This window comes from Saccoglossus kowalevskii, chromosome 20 (genome assembly GCF_978046115.1).
Source record: "Saccoglossus kowalevskii chromosome 20, keSacKowa6.1, whole genome shotgun sequence".
Taxonomy (NCBI): domain Eukaryota; kingdom Metazoa; phylum Hemichordata; class Enteropneusta; family Harrimaniidae; genus Saccoglossus; species Saccoglossus kowalevskii.
In genome coordinates, this window is record NC_140660.1 from 22,314,758 (window position 1) to 22,340,148 (window position 25,391).

General features: G+C 36.7%; 1 protein-coding gene across 1 annotated transcript; it reads right to left on the reverse strand.

Moving 5' to 3' along the window:
- Positions 1-283: 283 nt before the first annotated feature.
- Positions 284-20,018, reverse strand: LOC102800811 (methionine--tRNA ligase, cytoplasmic-like). The gene is made up of 18 exons (XM_085494291.1): positions 19,820-20,018; positions 17,361-17,451; positions 16,659-16,740; positions 16,265-16,384; positions 14,069-14,341; positions 13,563-13,678; positions 12,965-13,081; positions 12,500-12,703; positions 9,706-9,907; positions 9,287-9,361; positions 8,535-8,804; positions 7,781-7,898; positions 7,034-7,247; positions 5,514-5,645; positions 4,360-4,464; positions 2,299-2,482; positions 2,005-2,187; positions 284-1,301 (listed from the first exon to the last, which is right to left on the reverse strand). Exons 1-18 carry the CDS (start codon positions 19,929-19,931, stop codon positions 1,128-1,130), a joined length of 2,772 nt encoding a protein of 923 aa, XP_085350417.1. The 5' UTR covers positions 19,932-20,018; the 3' UTR covers positions 284-1,127.
- Between the last annotated feature and the right edge of the window lie 5,373 nt (positions 20,019-25,391).

Below are 25,391 nucleotides of genomic sequence, written 5' to 3' on the forward strand. Positions count from 1 at the left end.
CAAAGATGGCGACTTTGACTGTTGCGCAGATCAACGAGTACGAACTGAGACGTTTCCAAGCTTCAATTAGATAATTTTTAGGTGACTGGAAAGTATCGAATGAGTCACCGGCAGTATTCAGTGCAAGTCGCACACAGGTCAACCCTTATACTTGTGATTTCCATTTGAAAAGCGCATTGGATTATGGGAAAATCAATGTTTATCAACACATATGGTCACACATATACGACAACAACCGCGCTTTAAGCATTTACACTCCATCAAGTGACAAACTAGGCAAGGCTTAGATAGTTTATCTATGTTTTTATTCACTGTTAGCTTTGAGGAATTCCACTTTAAAGTGACTGTCATCAATACTGTGCATGTATAAAAACAATCATGCTGTTTTAAAGACATACTAAAATCAGTTAAGCATTGTAAATTCAAATTTCATTTCAAAATTATTTATCATACTTTTTGATAATTAATTGTTTTCTGTTATGCCTTTGAACAAAGTTATGTTAATTGTACCGGTTAATTAAACAAGCAACCTGTCGGCTGAGATAGCATCGCTGTTAGCAATGCACATTACAATCAAAGAACAGAAGATATCATTAGAAAATGAACAATATGTATAGTATTAAAGCAATCGGACTTGCTGTTTTCAACAAGAAGTCGAAATTTTCACTAAAAATGACAAAAATATTCATCAAAATTAGATAATATCATCACGAAATGAACAAATCTAAAAGAGGTCCGCATGTAGTACCTATATAATGTAATATCAAAGCAAGCAGACTTGCGGTTTTTAACAAGAAGCCAAAAATATCACTTTTTACCAAAAATGCCAAAAATATTCATCAAAATTAGAGAATTGAAGATATCATGAAATGAGCAAATCTAAGAGAGGCCTACCCAAGGTACATATACACCAAGTATCAAAGCATTCAGGCTTGTAGTTTTCAAGAAGAAGTCGAAAAAGTAAAACATTGACACGGATGACCACAGACGACGACGGACAATCACTCATATGATAAGCTTCGCTCGACAGCGGAGCTAAAAAACTTTTCAAATTATGTTTCATAGTTGCTTGTAATTAAATATTTTATGTTTTGAACTTTGTATAGCATGTACTTCATGTTTTAACATCATATTTTATTTATTTCCTCCTTCTTCTTTTTTCCTTTTCCTCCTGAAGAAGGAGCAGGCTCCTCCCCTTTTGCCAGTGACAGTTGTCGCTTCAATTCCAGTAACTTCTTCACTTCAGCTTCAATCTTCACCTTGTCAGCTTTGGCAGTTTTCAACGTCCGTACTACAGCACCCTGATGAAAAAACATATTCCCAGGGGGTCCACTCCATTAAAAAGAAAGCTGCAAGCATTCATGCTTTAAAACATTTCAAAAACAAACAAATGGCAAATAAATTTTCAATTCCGCTGTAATGTAATTGTATAAACATATATATTGTACCATGCAATATGTTATTCAAAATTGACAAGATAGATCTTAAAACCAAGATGGTGAAATATTCCACCAAGATGTAATTTCATATTCAATTAGAAAATTTTGTTCAAGCTCAGATTTTCGATTATTATATCAATTTATAATATAATGATAAATACGGACCAATCAGTCAAAGCTTTCACTGAAAATGTTTTAATATATTTACCAAAGAAAACATGCCAGAATTCAAACTATCAAAACCTGGAGAAGAAACTGAACCCTTCATGAAAGTATGCTATGCAGCCAAATGCAATAATGAAGGCTATTGCCATGGAAACAAAAAATATAAGCAAATTAAACAAAATATTGCAAAATGTTGCAACAGATGACTTGAAATAAGATTGTTTGCTTAGCTTGGAGCGAACATTGTGTCCCTGGGATAGAAAACATGTCATGGTGTGTTAGGTATCATCCAATCAATGGCTAATAATACCTATAATTGTGATTGGTTACTAGAATATTCATGTGTCACATGATCTATATCAAGCAACGTGATTGGTTCTTTCATATTCATATGACCTACCTGTTCAGTGACTAGAGCTGTCAGTTCTTCCACTGTTTTCCCATCATTCATAGCAGTTTTCTGTGCATCATCACTTTTGATTGGATTTATGGTAGATGGTTTCTGGGATTGACCACTGCCAGCAAACTGCTTCCGTAGTTCTTCCACCCTTGATGGCTCTATTTTATCAAACAGTGGTTTAGGCTGAAAATAGTAACAACTTTTCAGTTATTCCAGTGTTTTGAATGTGTTTCTGGAATCTATTAAAGTATGTGTTTCTGGAATGTTCTCAACGTGTTCTAAGTCTGTACCTACCTGTCCTATTTTATGACCAGGTGGAATAAAACAGACAAACTGATCAAGAATAATGTTACACTTGTCTGGTGCTTGTAGCTGTTTCTGTATCTCATCACTTGTATTGGGTAAATATGGCTGTAGTAGAACTGAGATTAAACAGGATATATTGACACTCAGACCAGTCACTGTGCCTGCACGAATCCTACAAGTAGAAACACATTGTATTACATGTATTATATATAAACAGGGTTGGTTTATAAACTCTTTAAATCATGATTATGGGATGGTTATGACATGTACATTCATTGACTGTTTTATAAGTAGTTTGGCTTAGTCTTTTCCACGAAACGAAACAAAGCGAAACAAAACCCAAACCCAAACCTTAACCCTAACTCGCATTTTTTTTCATTGGCCTAATAATATCTGCGAAAATTTCACAGAAGATTTGAAACATGAAATGAATAGCACCATTAGTGTTCAACAATTCCAAAATGGCTGTCACATCATGTCAGCACAAATGAATCGAGCTGCAAAGTAGGCGGAAACGTCATGGAAAATAAATATTCTCGACAAATTTATTTATTTGACGTGGCGATGTTTGAAATCGTTCAAAATTTAAGGTTAGGGTTAAGGTTAGGGTTAGGGTTGTTTCGTTTCGTGGAAAAGACTAATCCAAGTAGTTTATGTGTTTTGAATTAGGGAGGTTTCGGCCAATCAAAACTGTTGTCGTTAATATACATATAGACTAATTTGTAGTCAATTTGTTGCACATTTGATATTCAGAGTTGTCGCACTTTGATCTTGATTTCCCTCCATAACCAGATTAAATCATGAACCATATTTGTTCTATTGGAAGTGTATGCTCTGTTGAAAATGACAGGTGTGTCTATGGACAAAGTAAGTCATATTTTGATGATCAAACTGGGAAACCTATGTTTACAACAACATCTAAACATTGAAACTGTTCAAATGCCGGGATAGGAATGCACTGATAATTAAATTGCAGAATTATTTGAGTCTGTGTATTACCAGGGGTATTACATATGTACTGCAGTTTATTTTGATTCATCCTTGAAATCAAAATCGGTATTTCCACACCCCATATGCAAATGAGGTCTGAGAGCAAACAAAGTAGTCCCTTCAAGAGTAACATTTCTCGAAACATAGCAGAATTTAAACAATATTCAGTACAATATTTTTCTCTTGGGGAACATGAATATACCCCGTACTCTCCCTGTGGCTTTCGTTTTGTAGTCGCTTCGCTCGTGAAAGTACAGCCACAGGATACACTGCATCACTTGTGAAAATAACTTCCATATGCAATGAAAGCCACAGGGAGGGTGTGGGATCTATAGTATCATTATTTTGGTTTCAGCTGTTAGTGTATTTTTATTGTGAATACAACAAAGAATTTTGAAAAAGTAAATGTTTCTGAAATCTTGGTGTCAACCTAAACTTTATTCAAAGCAAGTTTGGTTTTACTAATCCAGCTAAATAACACCTAATGTAATCGGCATTGCATTGCTGTTTTGTAGTCTGAGTTGAAAGTTGTTTTTTGATATTGATGTTAATTAAAATACATTTTAAAAAGCAATGCATCACAACAAGTGTCTTTGGATTATATTATTTTTATTTTGAAAAACTCTTCAATTGTTTCCTGTTTGCTACATATTCCAGTTAGCATTGTGCTAACAAACAAGTGAACATCTGTCAACATTTACAAAGAATTGAATGGAACACTACATTATCCTATTACTGAGTTTAACATAGGTCAGTTTGTACACTTGAATTGCATGGTTATTACTTCCTGGTGTACATCATAACAATATGCCATCAGCTGGTATATCTGGGGTATATTTTCACAATGTATAGATGTATTGGATGCTTAGGAAGTCTACTTACAGATGCAGAAGGTATGGATATACAGCATGGATACACTACTTCTCAGACAGAAAATAACTGATACATAAAACATCAGAGAGAGGTTATGGCGTTCTGTTATATATCCTGAAGAATTCTGAGTCATGTGAGTGTTGCGTTTCATTGAATACATAAATGCAAAAAATATTCAAAACTTACTTTTCTTCCTCAGACCCTTTAATCAGTTTCCATGGCATATTTGCTTGGATATGTTGGTTGCCAAGGCGGGAAATATTCAAAATAGTTCGAAGACCATCACGGATACTATACAAAAAACAAAAGCATGTATTCAGTAATATACACAACAGTATGATGTAATCTATTGATTATATATGGGTTGTGTACTGATTGCTTGTCCATCTTGTTCACATAAAATAAATTACATCACAACGTTTGTGTGATAAGGTGTACTAGAGTTGTACCGTTCACTTACCGTGCTTTATGTGAAGGTGTACTAGAGTTGTACTGTTCACTTACCGTGCTTTATGTGAAGGTGTACTAGAGTTGTACCGTTCACTTACCGTGCTTTATGTGAAGGTGTACTAGAGTTGTACTGTTCACTTACCGTGCTTTATGTGAAGGTGTACTAGAGTTGTACCGTTCACTTACCGTGCTTTATGTGAAGGTGTACTAGAGTTGTACCGTTCACTTACCGTGCTTTATGTGAAGGTGTACTAGAGTTGTACCGTTCACTTACCGTGCTTTATGTGAAGGTGTACTAGAGTTGTACCGTTCACTTACCGTGCTTTATGTGAAGGTGTACTAGAGTTGTACCGTTCACTTACCGTGCTTTATGTGAAGGTGTACTAGAGTTGTACCGTTCACTTACCATGCTTTATGTGAAGGTGTACTAGAGTTGTACCGTTCACTTACCGTGCTTTATGTGAAGGTGTACTAGAGTTGTACCGTTCACTTACCGTGCTTTATGTGAAGGTGTACTAGAGTTGTACTGTTCACTTACCGTGCTTTATGTGAAGGTGTACTAGAGTTGTACTGTTCACTTACCGTGCTTTATGTGAAGGTGTACTAGAGTTGTACTGTTCACTTACCGTGCTTTATGTGAAGGTGTACTAGAGTTGTACCGTTCACTTACCGTGCTTTATGTGAAGGTGTACTAGAGTTGTACCGTTCACTTACCGTGCTTTATGTGAAGGTGTACTAGAGTTGTACCGTTCACTTACCGTGCTTTATGTGAAGGTGTACTAGAGTTGTACCGTTCACTTACCGTGCTTTATGTGAAGGTGTACTAGAGTTGTACCGTTCACTTACCGTGCTTTATGTGAAGGTGTACTAGAGTTGTACCGTTCACTTACCGTGCTTTATTCAAACACTGTATATATGTCTGTAGTTCTCTATTTACCATGGCAAGCAACTGTTTGTCATCATCATTTAGATCCATAACTGGAACTTCACCATTAAAATTACGATCACAAAACACCAATGCACTGAAAAATAGAATTATAAATAATTTTATTTATTTAAAAGAAAACCACTTCTATAAATAGGGGCAAGATGGCCACCGCAATTAGTATGCTAATCCGAACCAAACGCTAACATCGTGGCGGGAGCTCCGTGAAATATGCCATTTACGATGTTTAGAGATCAAGCTGTGATTCCAAATACATTTCTATGAGGGCATGAATATGTACGCTAGAGATTACATTCATCTGGTTGGGCTTTTGATGTATAAATGTTGTTATAGTATAGTATACTTACAGATGCATTGCATGCTTAGGGAGTCTACTTGCAGATGCATTTATGCTTAGGGAGTCTACTTATAGATGCATTGCATGCTTAGGGAGTCTACTTACAGATGCGTTGCATGCTTAGGGAGTCTACTTACAGATGCATTGCATGCTTAGAGAGCATACTTACAGATGTATTGAATGCTTAGGGGGTCTACTTACAAATGCATTTCATGCTTAGGAAGTCTACTTACAGATGCATTGCATGGTTAGGGAGTCTACTTACAGATGCATTGCATGCTTAGAGAGTATACTTCCAGATGCATTGCATGCTTAGGGAGTCTACATACAGATGCATTGTGTGCTTAGAGAGTCTACTTATAGATGTATTGCATGCTTAGGGAGTCTACTTATAGATGTGTTGCATGCTTAGGGAGTCTACTTACAGATACATTGCATGCTTAGGGAGTCTACTTACAGATGCATTGCATGCTTAGGGAGTCTACTTACAGATGCATTCCATGCTCAGGGAGTCTACTCACAGATGCATTGCATTCTTAGAGAGTCTACTTACATATACATTGCATGCTTAGAAAGTCTACTTACATATGCATTCCATGCTTAGAGAGTCTAGATACAGATGTATTGCATGCTTAGGGAGTCTACTTACATATGCATTCCATGCTTAGGGAGTCTACTTACAGATGCATCACATGCTTAGTGAGTCTACTTAGATGCATTGTGTGCTTAGGGAGTCTACTTACAGATGTACCACATGCTTAGTGAGTCTACATACAGATGTATTGCATGCTTAGGGAGTCTACTTACATATGCATTTCATGCTCAGGGAGTCTAATTACAGATGCATTGCATGCTTAGAGAGTCTACTTACAGATGCGTTCCATGCTCAGGGAGTCTACTTACAGATTCATTGCATGCTTAGTGAGTCTACTTACATATGCATTGCATGCTTAGAGAGTCTACTTACAGATTCATTGCATGCTTAGGGAGTCTACTTACAGATGCATTGCATGTTTGAGGAGTCTACTTACAGATATATTACTTACTTAGGGGCTCTACCTACTTGTGTATCACAAGCTCAGAGAGTCTACTTACAGATGCATCACATACTTAGGAGGTCTACTTACCGGTTGACAAAGTTTCCTAAGTTGTTCAATAATTCACTATTATTCTTGAGTGCCAGGTCACCCCAACTGAAAGCACTGTCTTGAGATTCAGGTCTCACAAAAAACAAGTAAAACCTCCAGACATCTGATGGTATCCCAGTATGCTGTGCATCATTACCAAATACTCCAATTCCGCGACTTTTGGAAAATTTACCATCTTCATAATTTAGATATTCTGAAAAAATGAGTTTTTAATTGGCAGTATATTTAATCTACCGGTAGATTCAAAAGGCAATAGCACCACCAAGTGGCCAACCTAGCTTCTGACATGCATAACACCACCAAGTGGTAATATTTAGTTCAGTCCCAGAATGCACCACCTTTATTGTTATAGGTATATACAGCCCAACCTTGTAGAGGTATTGACAAAAGTGTATTAATTGAAATAATGATTACTATGCTTACAAATTTTGAGGGCATTATTGAAGTGATATTGACATACATGTACAAGTATCCATAAAATTATTGGCTACTCTGTGAGAGCATTATTGAAGTGATAATGTCATATCTGTAGTCATTAATTCGATAGATTGGGGGCATTATTGAAATGAAGGACATTATTGAAGTGGTATTGACCTACTTAATTACTAAACGATTGACTAGTATGTTTAGATGGTTGGATGACATCATCAAATTGATATTTAAATTATGTAGCTATTGAATGATTGTCTACTAATTGAGGGCATTATTGAAATGATATTGACCTACCTGTGGCCACTAAATGATTTACTATTGTATAATTATCTTCAGCACCCAATTGTGTGCTTGGAAATATAACACTGTGAAATGGTACATTGTCTTTAGCCATGAAATTGTATAATGTCACCTGTAAAGAAAATAAAATAAATATTGACTTAAGAAATTATTTCAGAATTTTGGTGAAAAGCCCTTTACTGTATTAAATATATTGCCTATAGTATCAGTTTCTGGCGGAAAAAAATTCAGTTGAAAAATTTAACCAACATTTTAAACAATTTAAACATGTTGCAAATGACCATATGGAATAATTACGCGCGTCCTCTAAAAATAAAAACAAACATGGCTGCCACCAGGATTTGACCAGACTCCATACAAAGAAGTTCGCTGATTCTGTTCTAAACTTTGTTGATTTCGGCATTCCCATGATGTATCCTTGGAAGGAAAAGATGTATAATAATAAGATTATTACGAAGATCAACCTCCGCTGCGCGTCGGCCGATACTGCTGTTGTACTGTCTTCGTGCATACTTTGAGGTATCTCCGTAAAAACCTTATATTATATTATATTATATTATATTATATTATATTATATTATATTATATTATATTATATTATATTATATTATATTATATTATGCTTTTTGGTTTGTGCAATAATAGCCCACCAAGAGGACAAAACTCTTGGCTCCTGTGCGTGTGCTAATTGTATTACAGATGTATTGTAGAGAAAAGATATCATTCTAATCCACTTTTAAGAGACTCACCTGTTGTGGGTTCTTCCACCATTTTTCCCATTGGTCGGTATAATTAGCGGTAATAGAAAGGTAACCAATAGGTGCATCAAACCAAACGTAGAATACCTTATCAGTGAATCCTTCTAGCGGCACTGGTGTACCCCATTTCAAATCACGGGTAATACACCGTGGTTTGAGTCCATCTCGTATCCATGAATGCGTGATATTTTTAGCGTTAAATGTCCAATTGGAATCATCAGTTGCACTCTTTGCCAAGAACTGTTTTAACGCTGGCTCCAACTGTAAGTTACAAATGATCAATTTAAAAACATAGCCTAACTATTAAAACCTTGCCCATTGAGAATCATGATTAAATAAAAATTCAGGGTGAATATGAACTAAATAATGAACTATGACATGTTGGAGTCTGAACTTTGACATGATGGAGTCTGAACTTTGACATGCTGGAGTCTGAACTATAACATGTTGGAGTCTGAACTTTGACATGATGGAGTCTGAACTTTGACATGCTGGAGTCTGAACTATGATATGCTGGAGTATGTGAACTTTGACATGCTGGAGTCTGAACTACGACATGCTGGAGTCTGAACTATGACATGATGGAGTATGTGAACTTTGACATGCTGGAGTCTAAACTATGACATGATGGGATCTGTGAACTATGACATGCTGGAGTCTGAACTATAACATGATGAAACTGTGAACTACGACATGATGGAGTCTGTGAACTATGACATGAGAGAGTTTGAACTTTGACATACCTTTGGTAGATCTATAAATAGATGCTCTGATGACTTGACAACCGGTGAATCACCACACACCTTACATCTAGGAGACTATGAAAGATAAAATATGGAAAGGTTAAAATATATTCCTTCAAAGTCGCATCTATTAGTGAATGGAATAAACTCTGGTTTGACTGAAGTGAAACTTATAAGATTATTTCAAATACTGTAAAATATGTCTTTTTCGCGAGCATGCCTTTTTCGCGAAATAAGTGAGAGAACTGGTTTGCTTATTCAAGATGTCGTTAATGACTTTAATTCAATTCAAAATGGCCACCAAACAAAGAAATCAACAATGAAAAGAGAGATTCGCTAAATCAACATTTCGTCATTTTACCAAAATTCGCTAAAATTGCATGCCACTTTTTCAACATGTTTTACAGTAATTTATTCACCTTTAGTTCTACTGCATTAATTAATTTCCCACATTTATCACATTGGTCACCGCGAGCATCGGGATAGTTACAAAGAGGACAGATTCCTTCAACAAATCTATCCGCAAGATATCGACTACAGTTCACACAAAGTAACTGCTCTACAGTGTCTTTCAATGTATAACCACGATCATATAGTCTCCAAAAAATGTCCTGCGCAATTCTGTAAAATAGTAAACAATTGAAACAATAAACAACACTGCCATTAAAATGCACACAACAATTTAAAGAGCAGTAATCATCATGATGTGTTGTGTTTAATATTGGTTCCATAGAACAAATAAAACACATGTCAAATACTGTTTGATTGAAGTAATTTTTATCAGAAATTCAGAATTAGGAAAGAGTCTATAAGAAATTGGGAAGTAAATTTTATTATAAATTCAGATTTGGAAGGTTGTATCTAATAGAAATTCATATTAATTAGTAATTATCTTTATCAAAAATTAAAAATTGAGAAAGAGTATTTATCAGAGATCAGGAATTGGGAACCTACCAGTTTTGTTGTTGTGTTGTGGTACTTGTGTTGTTTCTTGGCGTGTTGTGGTACTTGTGTTGTTTCTTGGTGTGTTGTGGTACTTATGTTGTTTGTTGTTGTGTTGTGGTTACGTTACATTTTCTCAGCTTGGGGTCTTTTGGCAGAAGCCAAACTGGCTCGCGGGTCTAACCTGTACCAACTGGTAAGTGGGATCCCAAAGCACAGAGACTGCTCCTTCCATCCTCAAAAAAAGGAGGGTAGAGAAAGTCTGCGTAATTGAGGTGGTTACAGTGAAAACAGTCAAAACCGCATTCCGCTGTACAGAGGCAGCCCCTGCCACGAGAGCCAGATCAAATTGCAGGATATCCTGGGTAGCCGTGTGGTGTCCCACCAATGGCTGCGTATGCTGGTCTAGGAAGCTGGTGCATTCCGCCATTGAGACTTCAGAGTGCTGGCGGCGCAAAACAATGCATTCCAGTGGGCTGGCTACAACTCAAAGGTTGAGGGTCGCCACTCTGCTCTCAGTGCATGGATTGTTTCCGAATAAGCTGTCAAAATATTCCATGAATGCAGCCACCCAACTTTGCACGTTCCACCTAACCAAAAATTCAAGGTACCGGGGTCGAGGAGGAACCGAACCTCGGGCGCAAGATTTGACTCCAGATTTGCTGGCTCCGGTCTCAAACACCGCTCGATCGGGTAGCGCTTTGGCCAGCATGAAAGGGTTGAGCATAACATTTCCGCAACCTAAGGCTGGTTGCTACACAACCCAAACAAGGGGTGGTTAGCCGAACAGTAAGGCTAACACAGGATTTACTACACCAGTTGGGCTTCCTAGTAAATCAAGCAAAGTCCCTCCTTGCCCAACACAATAGTTGGTCTGAGCATGGAGTTCGACACGGAGGGGGGCTTGGTACGGTCATTGCAGGCACGTTGCCTAAGCGACCTAGCCGAATGCTTAGTCAGCGTTCTCTGTGTCCCTCCGAGAACATATGCGGATCATCAGAATGATGACCTCATTTTACAGGGTAGTTCTCTGGGGCCGCTTTTCACAGCCATCCGGTATAGTGCACTTTGTAACAACACGAGGCTCACATATGAGAACTGGAGAGACGAGTAACACTCTCGGACCAAGCGAAGGATGCTTTCCACAGACCCAGATTTATTTCTCCGTTATTGGCTGAATCGCAGATTAATGCCTACAGTTCAAAATGTTGACTGGCTGGAGTGTATGGTTGGTAATTGAGTGTAGTGCATTTGTGGTTATTTGGTGGTGTGTTGTGGTACTGTGGTTATTTGGTGGTGTGTTGTGGTACTGTGGTTATTTGGTGGTGTGTTGTGGTACTGTGGTTATTTGGTGGTGTGTTGTGGTACTGTGGTTATTTGGTGGTGTGTTGTGGTACTGTGGTTATTTGGTGGTGTGTTGTGGTACTGTGGTTATTTGGTGGTGTGTTGTGGTACTGTGGTTATTTGGTGGTGTGTTGTGGTACTGTGGTTATTTGGTGGTGTGTTGTGGTACTGTGGTTATTTGGTGGTGTGTTGTGGTACTGTGGTTATTTGGTGGTGTGTTGTGGTATTGTGGTTATTTGGTGGTGTGTTGTGGTACTGTGGTTATTTGGTGGTGTGTTGTGGTATTGTGGTTATTTGGTGGTGTGTTGTGGTACTGTGGTTATTTGGTGGTGTGTTGTGGTACTGTGGTTATTTGGTGGTGTGTTGTGGTACTGTGGTTATTTGGTGGTGTGTTGTGGTACTGTGGTTATTTGGTGGTGTGTTGTGGTACTGTGGTTATTTGGTGGTGTGTTGTGGTACTGTGGTTATTTGGTGGTGTGTTGTGGTACTGTGGTTATTTGGTGGTGTGTTGTGGTATTGTGGTTATTTGGTGGTGTGTTGTGGTACTGTGGTTATTTGGTGGTGTGTTGTGGTACTGTGGTTATTTGGTGGTGTGTTGTGGTACTGTGGTTATTTGGTGGTGTGTTGTGGTACTGTGGTTATTTGGTGGTGTGTTGTGGTACTGTGGTTATTTGGTGGTGTGTTGTGGTACTGTGGTTATTTGGTGGTGTGTTGTGGTATTGTGGTTATTTGGTGGTGTGTTGTGGTACTGTGGTTATTTGGTGGTGTGTTGTGGTACTGTGGTTATTTGGTGGTGTGTTGTGGTACTGTGGTTATTTGGTGGTGTGTTGTGGTACTGTGGTTATTTGGTGGTGTGTTGTGGTACTGTGGTTATTTGGTGGTGTGTTGTGGTACTTATGTTGTTTGTTGGTGTGTTGTGATACTTACGTTGTTTGTTGTTGAGTTGTAGTACGTCCAAAATAATCAAAACTAATGTTGAACCATTTGTAAATCTCATCGTGCAGCTTGAAATATTTATCACAGATTTGTTGGGGTGTTAATCCTTCCTCCAGTGCCTTGGTTTCCGTTGCAGTGCCATACTCATCAGTCCCACATATATAGAGTGTATTGCGATTTCGTAATCGACAATACCTGGAAAAAAAATATTTTAGGTCTGTTTTGTGTCTACTGCATGGTACTACACCATTACAAATGACAAAGTACAAGTTATTTTTTGTCAAAATCATGCATGCAGTTAATCTAAGGTCAGAGGTCATCTCCCAGAAAGCTTGTAAGAAACTATAACTATTGACAATGTAAATACAAAAGTTATTTCTTTTCAAAATATGCATGCAACCAATTATGACCGAGGTCAGAGGTCATCATGATAAGATTATATATCCAGACACTAACCTTGCAAATGCATCAGCACTGAGGACACATCCTATAATATTACCAAGATGTGGTACATTATTAACATAAGGCAATGCACTTGTAATAAGAATATTTTCTTTATTTTCAACTGGATATCTAATGTCAACAAAAAGAAACAAAATTAATTAACAACCAAAATACAAATAGCTCAAGATGATGTAATACACTCAAAGGAATTATATTAGTGGATGTCCTGAAGTATTACTAAATATCAAAAGTGGTTGTCATTTGGACAAACATTAAAATTAAAATTAAAATTAACAAAAATAACAATTTCATCACACAATCAATATTTTTGCTGAAACAATTTATAGTTTAGACATTTCTTTTGAGGAGTTGAAGTCCAGCCATGAATTTGACTCACGTTGTAGATGCCAAAACATTTTCAGATTTATTTTGTAAAAGCTGACAAAAGACAATTTTGGCCTTTAAATAATTACGTACAAAAAACTTTATCAGACAACTATATTTTTACGTTTACAACTAGTTTTCACAATAGTTGTCCCATTTTTGTCTTAATTTTGATCTTGGCAATCATGTGACCTAAACCAAAGGCTAAAAGATTATTAAAACTCACATTGGATGGCTGGGTCTATACGGCAATGGAGCTGACTTGCAACCATTATACCATGCATCTGTTGCCATAGCAACCTCTGATGGACTAGCCACAGTACACTTCTCGTTTGATTGAACCTACAAATAACAATGTGAAAATTTGTGAACTTAATGTACGTAATACTGTAAAACATGTCTTTTTAGCTACCACATTATTTTAGCTAATCCGAAATTAAGATGTCACTAATTAGAATAAAGTATATTCTTAAGATTAGTAAGTAAGATTATTGGCACTTTAGATAAATTAAGATTCAGTTAATTCACGCATCGAGTCAAATTCGCTAAAATGATATGTACATTTTTGTGTGTACATGTAGCTATTTCAAAGTGTTTTACAGTATTTCATTTACTGATTTTTATTTGATATTCTGTAAGAGATTGGTTAAGAAATGTCATTTGACCAGATTACAGCATGTCATGTGACTGGAATACATATAACACTACATTATTTGAGTTATTCATATTTACCTCTGTGTCTTCACTGACTATTCCTTTTGATTGTAGTTTTTTATGATGAACCACTGATGGACTTGTTACAGGTTGCATTGCTATGGAGTCATAAAACATCTTGACACCTTTCCCCTGGGTTACCATAGTAACAGCTGATTGAAACATTTGCTGTTTGAGTAATTCTTGGAACCACTTATTGACTGATGCATGCTGGGATTGAAGTGTTGTATTTTCAGCAAATAGGGGATAGAGTGAAGACCAGACAATGATGTCAGCAGCAGACAGTGTATCCTAGCAACAGAAATGATGAAGAATTCAACACAAAGAGAAATGAGGAATAGTTAGTTTAAAGACAAATAGTTATCACTTAAAATAATGTTTCCAACAAATTTACAAAAGCCACAAAAAATGCGTCAACACGATGACTGACAAAAAGTGACTGAAAGACAGACGCACCTCAAAGTCTAGGTCAAGGTGTACCTGACTTTGTAGCAAATATAGAAAACATTGTGGGCAATATCTGTCAATCATTCCTCTGATTTGCAGGAGATGTTTATATTTCTAGTTACAACTTCTGTAAATGTGAAAACAAAGTGTGTAACCTATTGTAGTAAGTTATCAACATCTAGCACTACTTCAGCGTCAAATCAGTGCCTGGAATTGCTGTAATCATTGTTGATATTGAACATTGACAACATCTCAACAAACCAAAAGAATTTACATTTATCATTTCTTGTTAATATTCATTCCCAGGTTTTCCATTATATTTCTCTCAAGTGTTACACAGCAATAATTTTTGTTACTACATAGCAATAGAATAGTCCAACTATCCTTCCTTCCTCATGGCCAAACATCAAAGGCATACAACGTCCGGTGTTTTGATTAACTGTCACGTAGGTGTGTATGTAACTTTTTTGCATCTACAATGATCATTGGAGTCATTGGAAAGTGCCTGGGGATGTTGCAAATTCCCTTGGTAATTGTCAACTGGGTGCAGGAGTTGGCTGTATGTAAAATATCTTGCCCCCGCTGTAAAGTTTTTATTTCATTGTTAAAAAATGTATTTACAGTCAATAAATATTTTTTAACACAAATAGTAGTTAAAAACGTAAAAATTACACAATTCCCGGCGATTTTCAATAGACTGCATGGCTTCAACTAACCATTTAGCATGAAGTGGATTTAATTCCAAAAGATGAAGATTGACTTTGAGATTGGCAATATGAGCTCAGTCTGTAAGTGTGCAAAATTAAAAACTAGATTTCTTGAAAGGTTTGTTGATGGCAAGATTCAAGGGGTTGCAGCAGATCGGTACAACAGGCCGGAACAAACACAGTCACGATGTTGTTGTCATTTAGTTTTTTCAAAAAATAAAAAATCTTCACATTGATGTGATCTAAATACATAAAAAATATTGCCAGGGCTTTTTGTTCTTTGGGTAACCCTAGCTTCTTGCATGTCGATGTCACATACAGAATGATAACAGTGTCTAAATACAAATGAATTGTTTTCCGTAATTTTTACTTGGCAAAATGGCTGGCGAGTGTGAACTGCAGTAATAATAGTGTTTTGGCTAGTAGAAGTGTTTTTAATGTGTGAATTAATAACAGACATTGAATAATAAATGTTCTTATTCGTTAAGATTCTGTTTCAAATTTATTGACAAACACGTATAAATGAAAGGTCAAAGTTAAATACTAATAATTTGTCTGCAAGGAGAACCCAAATAATAAAATGCGCGAATTAGAAGATATTTGCTTTCACGCAAAAATTTCATTGCGCAAAAATTCCCATCCTACAGTATTAATTGCCTTTCCCCTCTCACTACTTTAATTGCAAGTCGCCAATATGGTAATGTTCAACAACAAATTTAAATTTACTAGACTCCCCAAAGTATAAGAAACAGTCTAAGAGTACATCTTCAGGTTTTCTTAATAGAAAAGTCAAACAACACAATACGGCCACCAAACTATAAGACCAATATGAAATCTAAAAATTAGATACACTAGTTCCTATCAGCTACAAACAGTACAGTACTTTATTTTCACTTACAGTTTATTTTTTGCTGAAAAAATTAATCAGTGAAAACAAAATCAAGCAAAAACACCTTTTTTCCTATATTTTACATTCAACTCTTCAAAAATTAGTGAAAATAAACTTTACAAAACAGATAAAATGTCTTTAAGTAACATTTTATCTATGAATATCACCTACCTTCACCAGATATCCACTGCCTTTCAAAGATGAATTTAAGTAGTTTAAAATTCCAGTTACCAAGCCAACATCACATTTGGATTTACTTGCCATGCCAACCAAATAAGGCTGCAATACAGGCTGTAATATACAAGAACATATTTATTAATTACACATACAGTGAAACATACATGTATCACAGTCACATGTTAAACAGGGGGGGGGGGGGTGTCTGTACACAACATTATTGTGAACCAAACAGAAAAGTGATTATTCATGCAAATGTCACAGATACTTGAATACGCACTCACAAATTATAAAATAAATGGATAAACAAATAATCAAGCTCATTACTCCACAATATCAAATTAAGCCAATTAAGGTCAAGATCACTTATGAATTAATGGAGTGTTACCTGTAATTGAGAGGCTTCCCATTCTATCCATTCATCTACTTCTATATCATCAGAATCTTTGCCAGCTTTACATAACAAATACCTAAAAATCAATCAATAATACAGAATCTTTGTACAAGCTGCACTTGACCACAAATACATGTACCCTGGATATTTCTATTTTAAATATTTGTATCATATTTGTGAGAAGATGAAAATAAGGTGAAAACGATTTTGGCACGATGAAAGCGACAGAGAAGGTCAATGCAGAATATACTCTCCTTGGGAAACAGGTACGCTCAAAGAAGACGAGCAACGATGCTGTGAATAATTATTGGCCAACGTTAAATAGCTCTTTATTTTTGCAATCGTGCGCTACCATTCGTTCATCTTTAGTTATCCGCACAGTGTGGCAAGATACCCATAGTAGTCATTGGTGGGGTGAGATAGCTATATTCGATTTCGGCCTGATCATTGGGCTTGATGCGATTACATGTTCAGAGTTAATGTTGTGGCCTAATCCTATCAGAGCTCAACCCAGAAGGTTTATTGGAGCCAAACTTGGCTCATGCCGTCTCGAGCTGAATGCGTACACATGACCAATTTTGCTGACACAAGTCGTAGGGCTCTGATAAAATGCTGTCATTTAAACGCAGCAAATACAGACAAAAAAATGTTAAATCAAAAACAAAGGTCACCACTAGATGGCACTCTTCAACTGACCTTGTGATTATGTTTGCTGAGAAGATGAAATCCCCAGAGTTCAGTTCAAGTACAGGTAGTTTATTCCTTGCTAAATACGGAACAATGCGTGCTAAAAACAAATCAAGAATACTTGGTTATTTGAAGACAAAATAACATTATTTGGTACATGACAATAGTAGCATACGTATGCCACAATATTGCAATACAAATTTATTTTAAAATTTTATTTATGTTTTAAATTATAAATAAATTGGGATAAATTGAACCATGAGAAAATGGTTATTTTTGGAGGTGTCTGAATTCATGATGTATTTTTTTTATTCAGTTCAATTATTAAATTAGGCAGGCTTATATAGTCTGTGGAAGGTGACAAAAGTGGGGTTAAAGGTCATCCAAACCTGCATTTTCACACAAGAACAGTACATAATTAATCTTTTTTTTCCATTAGTCACTTGTGGGGGGTGTTCACTTATTTGGAGTCAGTTAGTAATGTTGAGTGGTTGACTTGGAATCTCGTGTTATGTGAATGTTTGTTTGTCTGTCATTTTTAGAAAATTACCCTCATGTAACAATTAGAAATTCTCCCACAGACCAACAAATTGAGAATATTTCAATAATACTTGTTTTACATCAGACTCTACTACCGTATTACCCCGGGCATGCGCCCAGGGGCCTGAACATACAAAATTGGGAAAAATTGGGGGTGGGCGCTTACCCGAGGACCACCTCAAAAAGGATTTAAAAAAGTTGTTTTTGTGATCGTATGATAAGGTCAAATAAAGGAATGCTTTCGTACACTTTGTACACGTACTTATTTCTTGATTTATGCGAGGTTTCAATAAACGTGAGCACTGGGTCAAGAACTGTGGGAACACTAAGACACAGGGTCGAATTTCAAGAATAAAACTTGTTTTATGTCAGCAAATGAAGTTGTATTACTCACTGAAATTGGCTACAAAGTATGGTAAGTATTGCAATCAATGCACGGTTACTTTTTTAGTAACCGTGATCAGTGCAAGTCGAAACGGCCGGGAAAAACTACCGCTTGTAATCCAAGAAGGCGATGACCTCATTAGCATAATTATGTTCACGCACGTATTGATACATCGCATCGTAATTACTGAAGAATAGCAGACAGGGTTATGAAACAAATAAACCTTTTATTACTGATGTGAAATGTTTACAAACTATTGTGAATACATAAACATATCTAAATGGCAAAAATAATGATGATGCAACAAGTTCCCATCGTCGGCATGCCTCATTATGGTTATCGTAATGGACTTGAGGTCGGCAAAATGTTTTTTCTTCAACGACAGAAAAATAATCCACATGACCGTAATGCCCACAGTCAGCTGGCATCAGTGTCGCTGGGTGTATACACAGTCACCTGGCATCGGTGTCGCTGGGTGTATATGATAGAGGGAAGTTGTGCAACCAAATTTGCCGAGTTCGCAGTTTTTTCGCCGATAAAAAAATAACTAAGGCAAAAACTCACAGTTTTTCAGCATTTTTGTAATAAAGACTTCCCTTTATCATATACACCCAGTGACACCGATGCCAGCTGACTGTGGCCACATGCTGCGTGGTTCATCTTACGTCGTTAAGTTCCAACGAGTTTTTACGTAAAAACACTAACAAAACGGCCATTTTCAGGGCCCACCACACACTCCAAAAAACTAAATTAATTTATACTTAATTAGAATTATTGTATGAGCATTTTTTCCAATTTACTACCCCTCCCTGGGAGTACCATTGATCACCCTAACTCTCAGACTATCAGTTCTCTGAAGAAGTTCAAAGAAAATATTGTATAGGTCAAATTATCTTTGTATGTTATTCCACTGTACCACAGCCTCTAATCCAAGTACTGTAAAATACTGCAAAATACTTTATTTTAGCTGGAATTAATTTTGTTGAAAAGATATTTTTGGTGCTTTGTATGGAATTTAAAATATACAAAAAAATGTATATTCATTGGATTTTATTTTCACTGAATCATTCCTTCAGCGAAAATAGCGGAAATTAATTCCAAGTGAAAATAAAGTATTGTAATCGGATATTTTTTTTTATTGTATAGTACTTCGTAACCGACCCCCTACCCTCCTATTTCCCCCTCAAAGTAACTGTATATTCCCCTCTTGAGGACACTTATAGTTATCTAGAGGGACATGTACTGAATTGGGAGGCTGGAGAGTTAGAGTTAGGGTAAGGGGTGGGGTCTTTCCAAAAAAATGTTGGGGGCATGGTTTAATCAGAACCACACGTACGTACTGTATTTGTTTTATTTGCTTTGAACTCCCAACATCCAACCCAGCCTAAAATTAGACAAACCGGTTGACTAAGTCGGCGTAAGTACACGTGTAATGCTGTTGAAAATGAATACATTTAATCCCAGCTCCAACCATAATTACAGCCATTTTAAAATGGCAAAACAGTCGTCAGATCTGGATGCGATAAATGACACGAGAACTTACCGCTGTGCTCCACTTCCTGTACGGACAGCTGGACACCGGCGATATCAGCTGCTATCGCTATTTTCAAGTAATGCTGATTTCCTCGATCACAATACAGTTTCATAGCTGTCATTTCAGAAGTCTGATAATTATTTGATAATAACACGGAATTTACTATAGATTTCAGTGGTCTTGCAACACGCTAGTTCGTTCACTTTTCAACCGGAAGTGAATCTTTAAGTTGTCGTCATCGTCGTCGTAGATGGCGTATTTCGCAGTCTCCCAGCAACAAGCAGATTGACGGAAATGTGAAAAACGCACCGTGCGTGTTAGTTTTTTGTTTCATCGACTCGGAAATATAGTAAAATAAGAAAACGATAAAAAATGTAAATGATATAACTGTGAATTTCGTAAAGGCATGAACTTTTATAAAATATTGTTAAAACACTGTGCTTGGCCTGGTTGTTTTTAACCGTCATTTGAAATTTACAGAAAAATAAACAGCCATTAAAAATAGCAAAAATCATGTATATGTGTCAAAGTTTGTCAAAAATGTTGGGGGCGTTGCCTCACCAAAAATTAAGCTTGTGTGATCAAACCTACAGTCTCTCGTATGAGAACATGCTGACCACTGCCCCACACCAGTGTACATTTTCCTAAGATCTTAAAAAGCAATTTGTGTATCCTATGAGTTAAAAACACTAAAACTATATTGACGATATGTTTATCTGTATAAAGGTTAAGTAAGAACTTTGGAACTTGCGTTTCTGTGCGGTGTATTCAGTATTCGTAAACAATGAATTGTCATCGATTTTAGTTATCTAATCAAGTTATCAGTTAAGGTAAACATGTGCTGTAAGGAGAAGTAACCATGGCGACAATATATTGTGTCCATAGTGAAACAAAAAATATGATGGACCGAGGAATAATTGTCTTCAGTGAAAATATCAGTATCACTGGCATAGGCCGGAAACGATTACATCATACACTGACCAACCAATCATGAGCGAAACGGGTCACCAATAAAAGTAGTAGTAGTTTGAGTGACAAGACTCAACAGTAACGTCACCGAGCAAATTCCACGTAATGCCGCACGAGGGCGTTACATGCTATAACAGTCTCTCGGGGCTCACGACCCTCGCTTGAAATGCCTTCGGCATTCCGTTAACACGCCTACGGCATTTGGAAGTAAGTGACTCTTTTAGGCCCGAGAACTGTCGACAGTCTATAATCTAATTGCAAGACGGATTCTCGCGTGACAACCAGTTGGCGAGACTATATCGTAAAACTTTGAGTTCAAATAAGGAGACTCGGACAAAAGATTTGAGACTGTGTGTTCAGCGCAGTACAGGACACTACAGTCATCACTGACGTCATAGACTGCATGGAAAATAACATATGCTGCCAATATTGTTTATCAGTTAAATTAAACAAGTACCGCCTGTCATTAGTTCTCTTCATCTTCACCAACAAAAGTATCTAATCTAAATGACACTTGGCGGACATAGTGGTACAGTAGCCTATTGATTGGTGTATATTACCATAACGACGTGACCTTTGCCCTAGATATGTGCTTTGTACATGTATTGTCTAATTATATCAGCAACGACATTCGAATAATCCCAACTGCCTTCAAAGTCACTTTTGAACTGCACAACAGTGTGAAAATTCGGAAAAAATTATATGACACAATTATAGCTCAATTAATCGCAGATTTGATCGAGTTTTTTCCCAACATCATAATTTCTATGTAGGTTTTATTGATATGTCTCTCTCCAATCGTTAATATGTCTCCAATACCCTACCCCATCGTTGATATGGTCCCCTCCTATCATTGATATGGTACCACGCCGTCGTTGATATGGTTTCTCCCCATCGCTTTAATGCCCCACCCTCGTTGAGATGCTCTCTTCCAACTATTGATATGGCTCCAATACCCTACCCCATCGTTGATATGGTTCCACCCCGTCGTTGATATGGTTTCTCCCCATCGCTTTAATGCCCCACCCTCGTTGAGATGCTCCCTTCCAACCATTGATATGGCTCCAAAAGCCTCCCCCACCCCATCGTTGATATAGTCTCTTCCAATCATTGATATAACGCCTCCGTATAGTTGATATAGTTTCGATACCCATTCTGTCATTGATAATGTAATGTAAAATTATATAGAAATTGCAGTGAAAGTGCCCCTCAGATAGTGGTTATCAACTTGCCAGTTCCTTATTAATTTTCGTTTGCGACATTGTGAAATTCCTTCGTTTTTATGCAGAAAAATACAGTTTTTTTACCAAGTAAAAGTCATATTTATCAAAGTTATTGTTCATACATGAGATGTTGAACACACTAAATAGTTTGTAATTTCATTCAGTCATATTTCAAGACATTCAAATAAAAGTAAAAAATACAGAGAGTATAGCAATACATCGTATATATTATTGTGTAATCGGTAATAATGGAAATAATTTATGTGCGCACAGGGAATACATTTCGTTATAAATTATTCTTAATATAAATTTCTGAATTATCTTGTCAAAATAATTTTTTTTTCAGGGTTCCTTCTACTAAAAAACGAAAGAATTTCACAATGTCGAAAACGGAAAGTCTTTATCGTGTTAGTATAAAAGTAGCCACCCACAGTAGGTGAAAAAACTTAGTCAGAAAGCCGACCTGACTTGATTCTTTAAAGCGGGAGGGTCGTCACCTGCGCAAGGGCAGGAATTGAGTCCCAAGCGACGATAACAACGCAAGTTAAAAACACAAAGGCTCATGGGTGGACATTTGTTTGTAAACAATGACACGCTATGAGCCTAAATGATGACAGATATAACACAGCCATTCACTAGTGATCAGCTAAATAAGTCAGTCAACAGATATGCGAAAACTAATTCATGACATCGTCCCTAAGTCTAAACTTAACCCACAATATGGCTGTTAGCAGTCAGCAGGTTTAGTTAAGGTCCAAGTCTATTTGAACCCTATTGATTGTTCGTGGACATTGGGACCATGGGAACCGGTGCAACATTTTTTTTTTTTTTTTTTTTTGAATGGAATTGTGTTAAACATTTAACATTTACGCAAAAATAACCCGGAAATGAACATTTGGTGTAAAAACTTAAGTTTAATCACATAACTACAATATCGAGATCACCGATTGGACAAATACTTAATCTTACCACAAGTTTGAAGAATTCAAAAATAATTACTCATAACATTAATTACTATTATATCATGCTCCAAGAATGCCCGACGTGTTTGGATAGTATTATTTCAACTTACAGAGCACGCGCGGATTTAGAGAGAGGCGCGCCAGACGCCCCCTCCCTTCAGCCCGCAAAATAATTGACAAATCAATTGACAAACCCAGCTCACCAGAGGTCTACTTCGGCCACGTCACGGAGCTCGCCCCCCTTATCGAATTTCTGGATCCGCCAGTGCAGAGGATCAAATAATTGCAACATACTGGTATTAGTATCTACCACAAAATAGTGTACAAGTGCCATTGAATTGTCTACAAATCGAATACAATAATGTGTTACTCCGGGCTGAGTAATAAATTTGATATGACAAAAAACTTAATTTAAGAAATATCTGAGCTCGCTGAATATTACAATAATCATTGCAGACTGAAATATACAATACGGACTGATACTAAATAAATAAAGATCCAAACCCTAATGAAAAATGAAGACAAGTATATTCAAAACAATGCTAATATAAATACAGAATCCTTCTAAATTACACTGGTAAAGTCACTTAAAGCGGGGGGGTCGTCACCTGCGCACGCGCGGGAATTGAGTCCCAAGCGACGTTAAAAACGTTCAACACACGCTAAAACGCAAAGGCTAATGGGTTGACGCTTGTTTGTAAACAATGACACGCTATGACCATCTGACGCATGCGCAGGTGACGACTCCCCCGCTTTAAGCTTGTTGTGAATAACAAAAAAAATGGTGGCTTGGTAATTCTCGCACTTTAAGGTTACACTGACACGTATAATAATTCATCCCATAATACTAACACGTCTTTCTAATTGATATACATGCAATGCAAAAAGCCATTAATGTTGGGTGGGTAAAACGATACCTATCTCCTAAATTTCACCCTTGGAAATTATTTTTTCCAATTACCTGGAATATGTGGGAGGAGATTTCATTTTTAAATGTAATTTTTCTGTTGACTTACTCAATGTTAAACTCCCATTATTCTATTACACTTTACTAAAACAGTGGAGTGAAGTTGGGCCTAATAAAAACATCTCGCATGAATATGAAATCATATGGAATAACAAAAATATCCTCATTCAAAATAAAAGTATCTTTTACAGAGCGTTTTTTAATGCAGGAATAATTTATATTGCAGATATATTTGACACAAATGGTAAAATTAAAAATTGGGCTAATTTCCAGGCACTGGGGCTCAATTATGTTCAGCTACTTCAGTGGTATGGCATTATCTCTGCACTGCCATTAGACTGGAAAAATAGTCGTGCAATTTGTGTACGTCCAGAGCCTCCTATTAGTCTAGTCACCGGTGAACAAATAATTATACTTGAAAATACCACCCAAAAGCAATTACGTAAGCTGTTCACCTCCCATGTCTTTACAACACCCAAAAGTCAACTCTTTCTTAATACTTTGTGTAATCTGGACAACAAGGATTGGGAATTTTATTATTCCATGCCTTTTTTGGTAACTCTATGCAGCAAACTACGGGAGTTTCAGTAGAAATTAAACCACAATATCCTGTACACAAATGAAATGTTATTCCATATGAATTCACCATTAGTATCGTCAAATTTATGCTCATTTTGTCATGGTACCACCGAGAACCTAGTGCATCTTTTTGTTGAATGCGAGTCTATTAAAGTCCTCTGGACATCAATTTTTAATCTATGGGGAACAAAACTAGGATGCCCAAGAACATTGTCAGCAAAACAGATTATATTAGGAGACAAGGACTTCTCCCCTCTACTAAACCATATAATTATAATTGTTAAAAGAAATATCTATACGTGTAAATTAAAAAAGGAACTACCATGCCTTAATCTCATAAAATCTGACATACGTTACACGCAGAAGATAGAGTTAGAAATTTCAAATAGAAGAAATACAATGTCCATTTTCCTGGATAAGTGGGGAGACTTCAATTGTTAATGGGTATTCAGTGTCTATTTTGTATGGGTTATACTAGCTGTGACATTTGTTGTATGTTGACATTGTGCTTTAAAGAATTTCTATTGTATGGAATAAAAGATAGTTAAACCAAAAAAAAAAAAAAAAAAAAAAACAACAATGACACGCTATGACCATCTGACGCATGCGCAGGTGACGACTCCCCCGCTTTAAGCTTGTTGTGAATAACAAAAAAAATGGTGGCTTGGTAATTCTCGCACTTTAGGGTTACACTGACACATATAATAATTCATCCCATAATACTAACACGTCTTTCTAAAATACTCCCTCTTATATTATTCCCCACACTAGCACTTATATAATATGCCTGCAATAACACCCCCACCAATAACTCCTCTATGATACACTCTTCTCAAAACCCTCCCCTATATCAACCTGTTTTCTCTTCTATACTACATGTA

Bases quoted from the DNA above. Each gene is read 5' to 3' on its own strand.
- LOC102800811 (XM_085494291.1), bottom strand. From the start codon at position 19,931: ATGACAGCTATGAAACTGTATTGTGATCGAGGAAATCAGCATTACTTG. The intron at 2,188-2,298 runs GTAGGTACAGAC...TACTATTTTCAG, and splicing joins CTGGTCATAAAATAGGACAG to CCTAAACCACTGTTTGATAA. The intron at 1,302-2,004 runs GTAGGTCATATG...TTTTTTCATCAG, and splicing joins CAGCTCTAGTCACTGAACAG to GGTGCTGTAGTACGGACGTT.